The sequence below is a fragment of the Aethalodelphis obliquidens genome, unplaced genomic scaffold (genome assembly GCF_003676395.1).
Source record: "Aethalodelphis obliquidens isolate GAN/ISIS:26980383/991018 unplaced genomic scaffold, ASM367639v1 scaffold86, whole genome shotgun sequence".
In the NCBI taxonomy this organism is placed as follows: domain Eukaryota; kingdom Metazoa; phylum Chordata; class Mammalia; order Artiodactyla; family Delphinidae; genus Aethalodelphis; species Aethalodelphis obliquidens.
In genome coordinates this window covers 4,478,874-4,492,592 of record NW_020838030.1, presented here as the reverse complement: position 1 = coordinate 4,492,592, position 13,719 = coordinate 4,478,874, and the positions used below count along the sequence as shown (strand labels likewise).

Sequence of the window (13,719 nt, the reverse complement as noted above, 5' to 3'; positions counted from 1 at the left end):
GAAGTCAGAAAAAGAAAAACAAATATCGTATACTACCGCATATATGTGGAACCTAGAAAAATGGTACACATGAACCGGTTTGCAGGGCAGAAATAGAGACACAGGGGTAGAGAACAAACGTATGGACACCAAGGGGGGAAAGCGGTGGCAGGGGGGTGGTGGTGGGATGAATTGGGAGATTGGGATTGACATGTATACAGAAATATGTATAAAATGGATAACTAATGAGAACTTGCTGTATAAAAAAATAAATAAAATAAAATTCAAAAAAAAAAAAAAGAGATTGACTAGGGATTTCAGACTGGATCTTCTTACCCAAGGTGCCACGCTGTCTCCAAGGAGGTGTGGTCTCACAGCTAGAACACACATGATCCCACCCAGGGAACATACAATTCTGAGACTAGGCAGCCCCTCAGAAGTCCCAAAGCAACTGCTGGTGGGAAGGATGTGATGGCAGGATGCCTGGGATGAAATGCTGTAGGCTGACTGACCTGGGTCCTGTTCAAAGGCTACCTGGACTCCTTGCACTGCAAGAAGCAGAGTCCACATCTTTGCTGCTGGAGACTTTAACCTCTGGACCTTCTCTCACAGCCCTGTCCTTTTGCACCAAACCCTATGTTTGCCTCTCAGGAAACGCCTTGAGTTAATGACTTCTGGTTCAAAGAGTACTGTCTGGCCTGCTGTCTGTGCCAGTCCTACCTGGCTCTGCCTTTGTATTGAGTCATTTTCCTATTTTTTTCTTCCCTTTCCCATGGGGCTAAGAAGTGACAGCAGGAGGAATACAGGTGGGAAGACTAATTCAAACCTCTGCACCCACTTCCATCCCATCCCAGAGACAGTTACTTTTTTGGCCAGGAGACCGAGGACCTTGGGCTACAAATTGTTTCCAGGTTTCTCCTGCCGTAAAGTGACCAGACTATCACAGCCCTGCCAACTCAGAGGGTACTGCTGGGAGACTGACCATACCCCTATAGTTACAGGGGTATCTGTAACAGGTTACAGCCTAACTATCAAAGGCTGCAAAGCCACAGTGGATTCATAAATGATCAACAGAAATGCCCATGTCCACAGCATGTGAGGAAGTGCTAAAGGAATACTTACAATCATGTCCTCATGGGAAGTATCCACAGTGTTAATTACTGACACCTAGAACCAAAGATATTGTTGGTAAATGCACTGATAGTTAGAATGCAATCATCTCATTGAATCCACTTATCATTTTTAAAGTTCTTGACTGCATCTGTTCATTCATTCATTCATTCATTCAGTAAATGTTCACTCTAAGTGCCTTCATTTTGCCAGGCACTGTGCCAGGGACTGGAGATACAGACACGCAAAAGAGGTACTTCTTGCCCCTGAGAAGCCTGCACATAAGTAACCCCAACACGGCAAGATAAATACTTTAATGGTGGTTAACATGTGCTATAGCAGTCTGAGGGGCTGGTGGTGGTGGACATAAACTCGGCTCAGATGATGAGGAATTTGCCAGGTGGCACAGGGGAAAAAAAGTACAGTCCAATCAGAGGGCAAAACATGAGCAAAGAAGGGGGGATGGCGGCATGAGCGGTCCTGGCTACATTTGACGTTGAAGAGGGACCCTGAGGGAGCCATGGCCGGGGTTCCTTCCCGGATGACAGAGCCTCTGATGTTCCAGGCAGTTTTTTGCACAACAGGGTTAACACTTAACACTAATTGATTCAACTGATTCTCCTGAGGCTGCTCCCTGGTACACCATCTGTGACAGAGCCCAGTTTATAGGGCTGGAACAGAGCTGCCATGGTCATCACCTTCCTACCCATTCTCTGAGGTGCAGCTCAAATTACGCTGCCCCCTGCCCCATCTTGAAGACTCCCAGATTCCCCAACTGGCTGGACTCCTCTGAATATCAACACTGAATGTCTACAACACTTTACACTGTTTCTTCTCCCAACTAGAAGGTGAGCTCCCTGGAGCCAGGGTCGGTGTCATTGGCCGTTCTGAATCCTCTCAAATCACCCAGTACAGTGCTTTGCAACCAGAAGGAGCTCAGTGACTATCTGCTGAATGAATAAGTAAATGAACAAAAATGCACAGCTTTACTTTGTTCAACCACTATTCTCTCAAAACTCTTAGGATAGAAAAGGGACGGAAAAGGAGGTTTCAGACTGGAAGTGATATTTCTTACCATTTCCCCCATGTCATCTTTTTCCAGCACAAGCCCTGCAGGTATAGAGTCTGACCTGACTTTTCAGAAAGGTGGATACTAAAAGAGGATGGCTGCAAAGCAGTTCAAAATGTACATGTCAAGTAAGCATAGGTTCTCTCACCAAAGTCTAGATGCCCCACAAAGCAGCCCCCGAGGTCTGCAAAGGCAAGTAAGGAAGATAAGGAGAAGCATCTCCTACGTGTGCCAAGCTGTCCGGGTCACAAAGTACTCTCACACGTGCACTGGGAAGGCCGAAGGGCAGAGTTCATCACAGCTGTCCGATGGACTAAGGAGATGAAGAAGCCCAGGGAATAGAAAGCACCTGCTCAAGTCACAGAGCTAGTTAAAGGTGGAGCTGGGAGAAGAGCCTCACCTGCTAACTCCCAGCCCACAAAGCCTTCCACTTGACTAGGCTGCCCATCTAGTTGTTACATCCAATTCCCTAAATCAATGGCTGAGGGCTAAGCAGAGGCAGGAAGAAAGCTTACTGATAGTTTCATACTAGTTCGCCAGAGGACCTTGGAGATAACCAGCATTTATTTTGAACCACTCTCACGCACCAACCAGGATTGATGAACAAGTGCTTTTTTTTTTTTTTAAAAGCTCCTTAAAAAAAAAAGTCCTTCCTCCTAAGCATCTCAAGATGTATGGTCTTCCTTAAGTAGTAAAAGACAGCCCTCAAAACAATTAAGCTCTTCAGAATTACTTAATGAGTTAAAAACTCATTTAAAAAGAGTGGAGTGTCAGGGTGTAAGAGACCCCAACTCTACTTAGCAGCTGAAGAATCAGAGACCAAAAAAACCCCCGAGAAATTTAAAACCCAGTGCCCTGCAAAGCAAGAACCAAACCCAGCGTCCAGACTTCTGGGTTCACCCACGTTTCCTCAAAAACCCAGGCACAGCCATTTTCCCGAGAGCACCGGCTTACTGAACCCCCCCTCTGTGCCAGGCTCAGGCTAGATGCTTCTATCCGTTAGTTCCCACTGGCGGTCATTCACTGGATGAGAAGTGTGGAGTGAATGTACACTGTGGATACCACAGAGGTTTAAAAACCCGAGCCCCTGCATCACAGGAACATTCAGCTCATCCTTACATCAGTTTCCTGAAGTGCCCGTCCTACCTCGGGGCCCTGGGCTAAGCACCCGTTCCACAAACATCTCTGCTGGGAGAGGCGGGAGGTGGGAGAAGGGAATGGTTTTGAGGGTTTGAATCTCAGCTCTGCCACTTGTTCCCTGTGCAAGAGGCTTCACCTCTGAACCTCCAGCTTCCTCATTTGTCAAAGGTCGATAATAACAGCCCCGACTTCATGGGGCTGTTAGTAGGCTGAGATTAGGAACAATGCTTGGAACCTACTAAGGGCTCAGGCCACAGTAGCTCCAACGGTGTTTGGGGTTTTGTTTTCAATTGTTGGGGAAAGAGAAGGAAAAGAAGAAGCAGGAGACGCGGCCCGCAGAGTTCTGGGAGGTTCCGCGGCCTCCGCCTGGCCTCCCCCTCCGAAAGGTCCGGACGGGCAGGGCCAGAGACCCCCAGACCCGAAGCGGTGCGGGAGAGCTGAACGGCCCCAACTTGGGGCTTGAACCTTAGCGCGGCGAAGAACCCGGGAGGGCCGCGACTACGGCCAGAACTCCGCTCGGCGACCCCGGCCCCAGCACTTACCATGGTTGCGGCGGCAACGGCGGCAGCGGCAGCGCCAGGCCTCGGACGTGGCAGGTCCCGGCGGCGCCTCGGAACAGTTCACTTCCGGTGCCGGGCTCGCAACCGGTCTGGCCCGGGCGCAGAAGCTTCCGGGCAGCAGCGCGCTCCGCTCGCACGAAGGTTCCGTCCTTTCTGGGGCGGTGCCAAGCCTTCCCACGGCCCCTCCCCTTCTCCGTGCGTGACGCTCGAGACCAAAGGGGTGGGACTCTCGTTTTCCAGGCGAGCCAGGCCCGGGACTTGAAATCTGAAGCTCTAACCTGTCTTCTCTCGTGACCAACCCTTCCCTTTTCCTGAGATCCATACATGAAAAAAGGGACTCATACGTAACTACACCTCCACCCACCTCTCTGTGGTTCTGGGTGCGACTGGCCTTATGGTGAACAATTTAGGATGACTAATTTTGGGAGTAGTGGCCAGACTGGTCTTAGTGCTTCCTTGTCAGTCTCTCCTCAGGACCCAAGGCTGGGACCAGGGGCAAAGAGGCCCAGGGAATAACCCCCTAGCCAGAGGCTGAGCCTCTCGCCCTGCCCTCTCCAGGCCAGAGGACCCATGCCTTCAAACTGCCCCTTCCTCATAGCTCTGGGATCCTGTGAGTCTGGCCCACCAGGTAGATTCCCCAGGCAAGGAAGGATCTCAGCCAGACTCCTGCAGGTAGAGCCCAGGACCCAATCGCCAGTTTCCCCAACCCCTAGGTCCCTGGCTTCCCATCGGCACAGTGAGAATGCTGTACAGCTGGACAGAGCCTGGGGCCTCCCCTCAGCCACACATGGTCTGGCAGCCCTTGATCTCTCATGGCTTTAAGGAGTTGAGTGACCCAGGATGGAGTCTAGGCTTCCCTTGGGTGAGTCAAAATCCCTGTTTCCCCTCCTGAAACTGGAGGGAAGAGTCCTAGCAGGAGATGGTCACTGCTGGAGGGACGATGTTAAGGCTCAGAGGGTGTGATACACCCAGACCATCGAGGAGCTTTGGAGAGGGTGTCGGGGAATGGGGTCTTACAGAACTCAGGGCTGGGCCTCCGGGTAGCAACTCACCCTCCACCCCCACCCCAGCTTTCAAGACCCATAATTTCCCTCTAATGGAAAAAGATTGCAGGGGTGTGAGGGGTGGTGCTTATGGTGGAAATACTGCAGGGAACAAAGTGGGAGGGGCCCTTGGGTCTCCTGTTCTTCAAGGGACATCCCCTGATCTCAGATCTGTAGATGTACTACTGATTCTCTGGGTGATAAAATCATATCACTTCTTTCTGACCTCACTTTCCTCCAGTAGAAAGTGGGGACAATGACACGTTAGATAAAATACAAACACAATGCCTGGGGCATAGTTGTTGTTTAAGGAATTCCCTGGTGTAGGCATTGAAGTTGGAGAGACTGAGGATTTGGGACAAACAGTGCAACTGTTATCCTATTCATTAAAGTATTTGCTGGTGGAACTGAAAAGTTTTAAGTGCTGATTCTGGCATCAAGACTGCAAGGTATCAATACTGTATCCCCTACTTACTAGGTGGGCATACCCTTCTCTTCTCTGAGCTGCCGTCTCCTCTTCTGTTAAGTGGGAATTGTAATAATACCTCCTCTGGAAGGTTGATCTTGGGAGTAAATGGACCTTTGGATGTGAAACTGGGTTTGGGTTTGGAAGCGGTTGGGCCTACAGCGCTTGATCTGGGGATCAGTTTTCCCTGAGAAGAGCTGGGTTTTCGTGTGTGTGTGTGTGTGTGTGTGTGCGCGCGCGTGCGCGCACGCGCACGCGCATGTGCAACCATCAACCTTTGAACCAACGTCGTCACTGTCTCTTGGTCTGGGCACATTCTCGTTCTTTGTTGATGTCCACCAGAGGTGTGCAAAGTTCAGACTCTTAGTGTGCCAGGGTCCCTTCTGCATCCCCCTGTCCCCAGTGGGGGATACCACCTACATCCTTTGTCCACATCTCCCATCAGCTCCCTCCGGTGAATCCCAGACCCCAAAGCTAAAAAAGCTTTCCCTAATCTGTGCCCTGACCTCCCAGACCCTGAAGCTCCACCTCTTCTTCATCCTCCTGAGGCCTCTTCCCCCAGAGTCTTGCCCTCTGGGATTGTCAGCTGTTCCTCGTGGAGGGTTAATGACTCATGGCAAGCTGAACTTGCCTCCCTCAAATGGTGACCGTTCAAAAGGTGTGACTCGGCGGAAGGAGAGAGACCACCTCTGAGCCATGCACCCCTGGGCAAAGTGCCTTTCCCTCCCAGGCCCTTGGCTTCCCTCTGAGTTCAAATCCACGGAGGGCGGGGACCCAGCTGTCCCACGGAAAAAGGCCTTGTGATGTGTACTGTGTCTGCATTTCCACGTGTGCATTTATTGTTATTGCTCAGTATAGTGTTGAAAAGGCAGACAAATCCCATTAATTACAAAGAGCACAAGCCAGAGATACAGAGAAATCAAGAGTGTACAATAAGAGCACAGTCACGTCCCAGCCCCGATTTCCCCAGAGCCCCCCAGAGCCCGGGTAGCTCGTGGAAGCTGGAGGCGGCACCATTTCCTCGCTACTCTGGTATAAAATATGTGCACGCGAGAGTTAGCAAAGTGTGGCGACTAACCCCTCCCCGCCCCGAGAGGAAAGGTGAGGAGAGCACCACAGGCGTTACAGAACAGACTTAGGGAGCCGAGAAGGGCAGTCCCAAAGCAGCCTTAAATATCTTGTTTTCGGTGGAGGGGGTGATGGCTGATGCCCAGGGCCTGGGATCCCCCTCCCCCCACTTGGATGAACAGGATCTTTACATCAAAATCAGGAGAGCTTGCTTTGGAACTTGGGAAAGACCTGGGGATTTTCTGCTGTTGTTTGATTTCAGCCTCGGCTCTGGAGGACCCAGACGCCTTCAGAGAAACGCAACCCATCTCCACCCCACCCGCCATCTTCTAATGGTGGGATCTCCGACCCTACGGAGAGAGTTTTGTGTGGGAGGCACGTCACAGCGTGCGTTTGACAGCCTGCTGTAAGTAGAGCCAGAACCACTAGGGGGAGTCATCAGGGTGGTGAGAAGGTCCAGGCAAGAGATTGCTGCATCCCAAAGGACGTATCACAACTGCTGAAAACTGTGAAAAATGAGCAAGAAGTGACCCTCTCCCCACCAAAATAGTTCAGGAAAGGGATATAGGAATAAACATTTCTCCATGAGGAGAATTGGTAACTGGGCTACACGTTCTGGTAGCTCCAGGTCTGGGAGAGACCCCTCTTTCTTGCCTGGACCAGGGCAGATGGCGGGTCCACCTCAGCACAGCCAAGGTGGGTGACTTTGGGTCCCACACTGAGATTGGGTGGGGGCTTGGTGGCCTCTCCTAACGACACCCTGGCTTAGGGGACAGGTGAGATGATGGGAGGACTATCTGGCTTCCCTCAAGATTCAGGATGTCCTTTTTATTTCTCCTTAGAGGGCTGTCTATTTAGTGAGCTGGGGTGGACAGTGCTTACAATGGTGGGAAGATGTTTGCACCTACAATGAAAGGGCCCAATATTTGGAGTGAGAGGAGGGCAGGAGGATGCAGGACTCGGCAAAATTTTAAGTTTACTTGGAAGAATCGATGTGAGAGAATAACCAGGAAATTTTGTAAAAAAAAAAAAAAGAAAAGAAAAAAGCGAAGGGTATTTATCCCACCACATAATGAAACACTATATAAAGTGACAATAATTAAAACTGTGTGGTTGGTGCCAGATGAGACACCCAGATAAGGGAACAGAGGAGATATTCCAGAAATAGACCCAAGTCTCTCTGAGCTGTCAGGATGTGGTAAAGGGGGAATTTCAGCACAGTTGGGGAAGAGCGGCTGTTCAATAACTGGGATGTCCGGGCTGAGACAGGTCCAGGGTCCTTGTCCCAGTGCAGTCACTATCATTGGTCTGGTCTCAGAAGCAGGGGGCCCTCCTTCTTGTCCACTCTCTGCTCTGGTTGGGACAAGGGGGCAAGGGGCTACGGTGGGGGGCTGGTGGGAGCAACCCAGGCTGCTGCTGAGTTAGGGAACGAAACTCTTCAGTTTCCTCCCTGTCCACCTCCAAAGGTGGGTGACTCATTGAATGGGTCCCCTGGTCTTCCGTCATCTGTTAGGCGGAGACAGATTGGTGAGCTTAGACCTTGGAACTGAATATGCTACCTTCTCCTGGAGCCCCTGTCCAGAGGGCAGACAAGAAGCTGAGGGGATGGTGCAGTCCAAAACCAGCAAAAAGTATACATTACAGAGTACATATTTACTATGTTCTGTTTTATGTTGGTTTTTGCCTTTTTTTTTTTTAAGACCACAGACATTTCAGAACCATATTGCGGAGTAAGAAGAGTCAGCAATTGAAAGCATCACCATTGCATAGTATTAAATGAACAGAGATGGTGAGTTCTTTATTTACAGTTATTGTCTAGATAAAAAAATTCATAAAAACAGATGAATGGTCATAAATTATTTACCCCCTAATGGGGTGAACTGCCAAACGTACCCCATGCTGCTAGATATAGGACGCCGAGTGCAAGCTCTATGTACTACAGGGAGTTCTGACAAACCAATCATTTCCTGTGTGTGTGGATGTGTGTGTGCAAGTGTGAGGGCGAGGGTGTGTGTGTGTGTGTGTGTGTGTGTGTGTGAGCAACCATCATTCCTGACAAGAAAAGACCAACGCTGACGTGGGGCATTCTCGGTAGCTTCCATGGCTCCCTCTCCCCTGGGCTGGGTCCCACTAGGGGAGACCCCCTCCTGCTTCCCTTGCGTCCTGGCTCCGAATGAGCAGGGAGCGTGGTGTGCAAGCGGGGCTTTCCTGGTGTCATGGAATGAGGTCACGGACACAAGGTTGGAACAAAGCGGGAGATGGAGAACCTTGAAAAAGGAAACTACAAAAAACACCATGTTCCAAAGCTGCCCCAGGTTTTACAGGAGCGGGTCTTTCCTTTCTCTGAGGAGAACAGTGGGCGGTATTGGTCTTGGAATCCCATAAGCATATCTGAGGGTGGTCACCCCTCGGGGGATGCAGTTTCCTCTGCTGGGTACATTCAGAGATATTTCTTCACGACATTCAGGAGATGCTCTTGCGCAAAGAAGGTCCTCCTTCCAGGAAGGTGTTGCCAGGTGGGATGGGCTGACTTGGGGTCCTAAACCCTCGGGTTTCTCCACAGCCATCCAGATGCAGGCCCTCCCAGCTGACTATGGCTCTTTTCCCGAGTGGCTCTCATCTTGTTTGTGGAAGAATTCTCTGGGCCTGGAGAAGGGAAGGGCCCGGGTAGACACAGAGCAACTGTGGGAAGGGTCAGTGTGAAGAATGCATTTTGCAAGCGAGGCAGAAGCGTTTGGTTTTCCTTGAAGCATGGGACATCATCGATCATGGTATTCAAAATGTCTTTTGCACTGTACAAGTTTATGGAAAAAGATCGTATGCTGAAAAGTCTCAAAGCAAACTTTGTATTAAATACAAAAGTTCTTTTATGAAAAAAGCTGATACCCACAAAGTGCTTAGCAGTTAAGAGGCTGACATACAATTAAATAAGCTCTTATTAAGTGGGATTACTAGTGCTGTTATTGTCTCAGGGAAAAAATAACCACCTTTTCTCACCTGTGATACTGTAGGGTTGCAGAATGGCTTTCTGTCTGGGAAAGCAAGACTTGCTGTTCAAAGGCTACAGTATATATTGCGACTACAGGAAGACAATTTGGTTTAAAAAAATCACACTGAATACATCTCAATATACACGTCATAAGGTTCGTTCGGATCTAAATAGTGCAGAGAAAAAGGCTGTTCTTCTTCAAAAATAAAAATAAGAGCAGCAAACCATAATGATCCTCATCCAATAGGCCAACAGCTCATCTGCTGCAGTTCGTAAGGAAACAAGCCTCGAAATTACTAACTGAAAAAAAAATCAACACAATAGCGTTTATAATATTGCAAAACTACCTCAGTCTCTGTACAGACAGCGCCAGAGAGAATCTCTATTTGAAATGCTCTTAGTAAACTCAAGTGAGTTTCATTGAGAGAAAAGTCTTCACCCAGTGCTTTGCCAACCCCGTCACCCTGGGGCCGGGCTGGCCATCAGTGCTTTGAGCGCAGGAAGACTTCTCTCCTCCTCCCCCTTTGTCTACGGAGCACGCTGTGGGACCCCTCGGGATGGATACTCGCTAACATTTGGCTTCTGCCTGAGCCTCCCTCGGTAGTCACATAATTGAACGGAAGTAGCAGGCAAAAATCGGAGCATGGCTATCGTAAAACATCAAGGATGCAATCCAGGGAGGTGTCTATCAGGCTGAGCTGTCTCTATAGCATCTCAGCCACCAGTGTTCTTAAACCGTACAAATAGCCGAAGACGTTATCTACAGGTTTGTAAACAAATTACATTCTTCTTTTAGGACATAAATAAGTTAAAATAGAGCAATTTAAGCAGAAACAAGGCAACATGCCGGCAAAGAAACTTTATATATCCATGTGTGTATATATATATATATATATATATATATATACACACACATATAGACACATATATATCTACCTATCTATATGGACGTATACAGTCTTGGGGAAGTATACGTTGATATAGATACAAAGAAATGGATATAACCTTGTGAGTGTCTGAAGTTCTTCGGTTCCATTGGTGCAAATTTACTAGGCGAGTTAAGCTCTGCAATTTCAAAAAGTTGTTAAATTAACCTATACAACTGAGACCATGCTGCGCAAGCATTTCAAAAACTCACAGACCAGTGGATTGGATAAATAGTCTCAGAAAAGAGTCTGTCTGCAGTTCCCGCCTAAGAAAACAAACAAACAAACAAAAAAAACCCCTCCCCAACCCCCCAAAAACCAAACAAGGGGAGGACCGGAAGTGTACAGTACATTCATGCAGGGGACATGGCGCCGGGCGGGTGCATGGCTGGTCCATGTCGGGTGGGAGCCAGGAAGGGCTAGTTCTGGGAAAAACCGCTCACTCCCTTAAGCCCCCGGAGGAGATCCCGCCCTCGCCTCGAAGTGAAAAAGAGTTCAAACAGCATCGCAGCCAGAAAAAGGGTCTGTTGGGTGGAAACGGTTTTCTCGCCAGTATTTGGTTTCCTGCTGTGGCTCGCTGCTGCTTGGGTGAGTCGGGTGCCTGGACGGGTGGGTGCCCGGGAGGTGGGTGGTGGCGGGGTCCTCAGCTAAAGCGACGTCTCCAGGCTGTGGATGGGGCTCCCTGGACTTGAAGAGGTAGCTGATTTGCTTGTGTCGGTCGTCAGGTTGATCCCGCTGTCGATGGCGCTGTTGTTCTTGTTGAGCGAGGACGGCGGGCTCGAGTTCTGCTTGAGCGCGGCATCTTCTTCCAGGTCGGTGTCGTCGATGAGGGGAATGTGGGGCTGTGAATCTTCGACCCGGAATTCAGGATGAGCCATGAAATTATGGATGGAGGTTCGAGACTCAGGCTTTTCTAGACCTTCATAGAGAGAGCTACGGAACGCCTTCACGACGCGGATCTGCAAGGGAAGCACGGGGGTGAGGAGCGCTGCCCCCAGGGGGGCCGGCGGCCAAGCTCTGGGGGGCTCGGAGGAGGGGCGGGTGGGGGAGAGGGGGTTCGGGCACAGCAGGTGGCTGGAATCCACAGTCGCTGGGTGTCATGAGCACGGAGAGGAGAGGGAAGAACGGAAGCGGGGATTTAGGTTGTGTTCATCCGTGAGGTTTTTAAGATTGCTTGGGTTTGGGTAAAGACTACAGTATTAGGACAGGAGGAAGGAAGGCCCATCATAACGATGATGGGAAACTGTGGTTAGAGGAAGCTTAGTCCACTCCAGCGGGCACCCAGACCTAGTGAGAGACTGAGCCTTGTTAACTTTAAAGCAGAGGTTCGACCATGCAGAAGGGGTGCGAGACCAGGTGGGAATAAAGGAGGAAGGAGGAGAGGCTATTTATTTGTAAAAAATTAATCTTAGAAAAACCACACGCGGTTAAGAAACCACACGACATGGAACAGATAACGTGTCACAAACAGAAAAGGAACAGAAAGGAGAGACAGTTGGATGAGCCGGGATGAGAAGGGACACACGAGGGCCAAACAGAGAAGGGCAACATCAAACCGAAGCAGCACAGCAAACCGAAGCCAACTCGGGGCTTTCTGGGGTGCAGAGCAGAGGCAGCCAGAAAGCACGACGGAGGCAGCGGCTGATGACGTTCAGGGGCACGAGCATGCTACGGGGCGGGGTGGGGGGCGGGAGCCACACGGCACACACAGACGACACACGGCTACACTTGGAAGCCTGGACAATGTGAATGGAGGTCGTTTGTACCCAACGTTTCTTCCCTTCATGCATTTGGGAGGTAAACACTCGAGTATAGACTCAAAGCCCTGGCCACTCATTGGAGTTGGCTTTGGGGTCCCTTATTTCCTGGGGATTTTTCCTCCTTTCTTTATTTGTGCTTTGAAAACACAATACCAAAAAACGAGGCCAAAATCAGAGGGCCAAATCCAGGCCCTGGGTAGGATTCTAAGAGGCTGTGGAACTGAGCCACAAAACGGCAAGTTCTTTCATTTTCTGTGTCTCAGTTGGAAGCTGGGTTCCCTGAAGAATAGAAGGAGGCTGGACGCTGAGTCGTCCAGGCCAGTGGGCAGAGCACTGGATCCAGAGTCGGGAAGACCCGAGTCTGCGTCCGGGCTCTGCCACTTCGGGTGCCTTAACTGCGGGCGAGCCACACCACCGGCCTGGCCGTCCCCTGTCCCGCCTCACAGGGTGCACAGGAACCGGACCCTCACTTTGAAGAGAGGCATCCCTTCTCTGGACTCCTGGGAGGGGGAGCCAAGCCTGCCATGTCAAGGGGCTGATGGGACTCGGGACAAAGGCGCCTCCTCCTCTCTTCCCAGCCCCAACTCAGAGCGGAGCCAGTGGTGGGGAAAGCAAGGCGGTATCCATGCTTCCAAGGAGCAGAGCCTCAGCTGAGGCGGCCGGGGTGCTGAGGCCATCCGTCTTGGCCTTCCCTCCCCCCACATCACAGGCCTGTAGGGGGACAGAGGACCGGACAGGGCAGTTGTGGGGAGGCCCTCGTGGTCCCAGGATTTGCGGAGCTAAACCCAGAGGTAGCTCGTTGGTGGGGCTCAGGGGGGAAAGCCCTGTCCGTGGGAGTGAATTTTCACAGTGACTGTGGCTGACGGTTTTAAGTGTCACAGCTCAGGGTTTGCTTGACTGTTTCAGAGAGCAGTCTTTCTAAAGCACATCCTAAGCTCCTCTGCCTTTTAGTTTAGAGAACACAGAGAAGAATTTAAGTTTGTCAATAAGCCTTCTTGGTCTTGTGTAAGACCCCACAGTTTTGATTTTTTTTTTTTTAAAGTTTTTCTCCTTTGCTGTCAGCCATCACTTACTAGTTCTGGCTTTCCCTTGTCTTCTCAAAAGCATCTCTGTCCCCTCTCCTTCTTATGTGCTATGAGCGGGGGACTCCAGGGAAACCTGCCTGGTGGAATCCTGCTTTCAGTAAGAGGCATCGGGTGCCAAGAGAGAGCCAGCCAGACGCCATGCATTAGTGCTGGTCGTCCGTGATGGCCATCTGGCTGCTCTGAGGTCTCTTTCTTCCTGGATTCCCTATTTGTGGCTCTGTAGAGATTATTCAGTATTCTGATATCCTGATAACTGGGCCACTACTCCCTTGACTAAGTGAAAACAACAACAAAAAAGATGTTGCAGGCCTCAGTTTTCTTAACTGTAAAATGGGAATAATAATGATCATTGTAGCTGCTCAGCCCAGAGCCTGGCTGAACTGCAATAAGATGCCAGCCGGGAGCGCCTGGTGGAGGAGGAGGGATGGTGGCAGGACCCTGTCGTGTGACTGACAACGCGGAGGGGATGACACACAATGAGATGTAGGCCCCTCACCCTCCCCCTGGAATGGAGACAACAGAAA

General features: G+C 50.4%; 2 protein-coding genes across 9 annotated transcripts in view; both read right to left on the bottom strand.

Moving 5' to 3' along the window:
• Positions 1–3,990, bottom strand: part of SEC13 (SEC13 homolog, nuclear pore and COPII component) — a 54,315-nt gene extending 50,325 nt beyond the window's left edge. Inside the window, exons 1-2 of one of the 2 annotated variants that reach the window (XM_027093833.1) lie at positions 3,841–3,990; positions 1,102–1,146 (exon numbers count right to left, since the gene is read on the bottom strand). In XM_027093833.1, the coding sequence (XP_026949634.1) occupies positions 1,102–1,146; positions 3,841–3,843 (48 nt within the window). In that variant the 5' untranslated portion in view covers positions 3,844–3,990. The remainder of the gene's footprint in view (positions 1–1,101; positions 1,147–3,840) is intronic. The other variant, XM_027093834.1, reaches the window with a different exon arrangement.
• Positions 3,991–10,392: 6,402 nt separating this feature from the next.
• Positions 10,393–13,719, bottom strand: part of ATP2B2 (ATPase plasma membrane Ca2+ transporting 2) — a 158,967-nt gene continuing 155,640 nt past the window's right edge. For 6 of the 7 annotated variants that reach the window (XM_027093841.1, XM_027093839.1, XM_027093837.1 and 3 more), the window contains one exon: positions 10,393–11,309. In XM_027093841.1, the coding sequence (XP_026949642.1) occupies positions 10,998–11,309 (312 nt within the window). In that variant the 3' untranslated portion in view covers positions 10,393–10,997. The remainder of the gene's footprint in view (positions 11,310–13,719) is intronic. The other variant, XM_027093847.1, reaches the window with a different exon arrangement.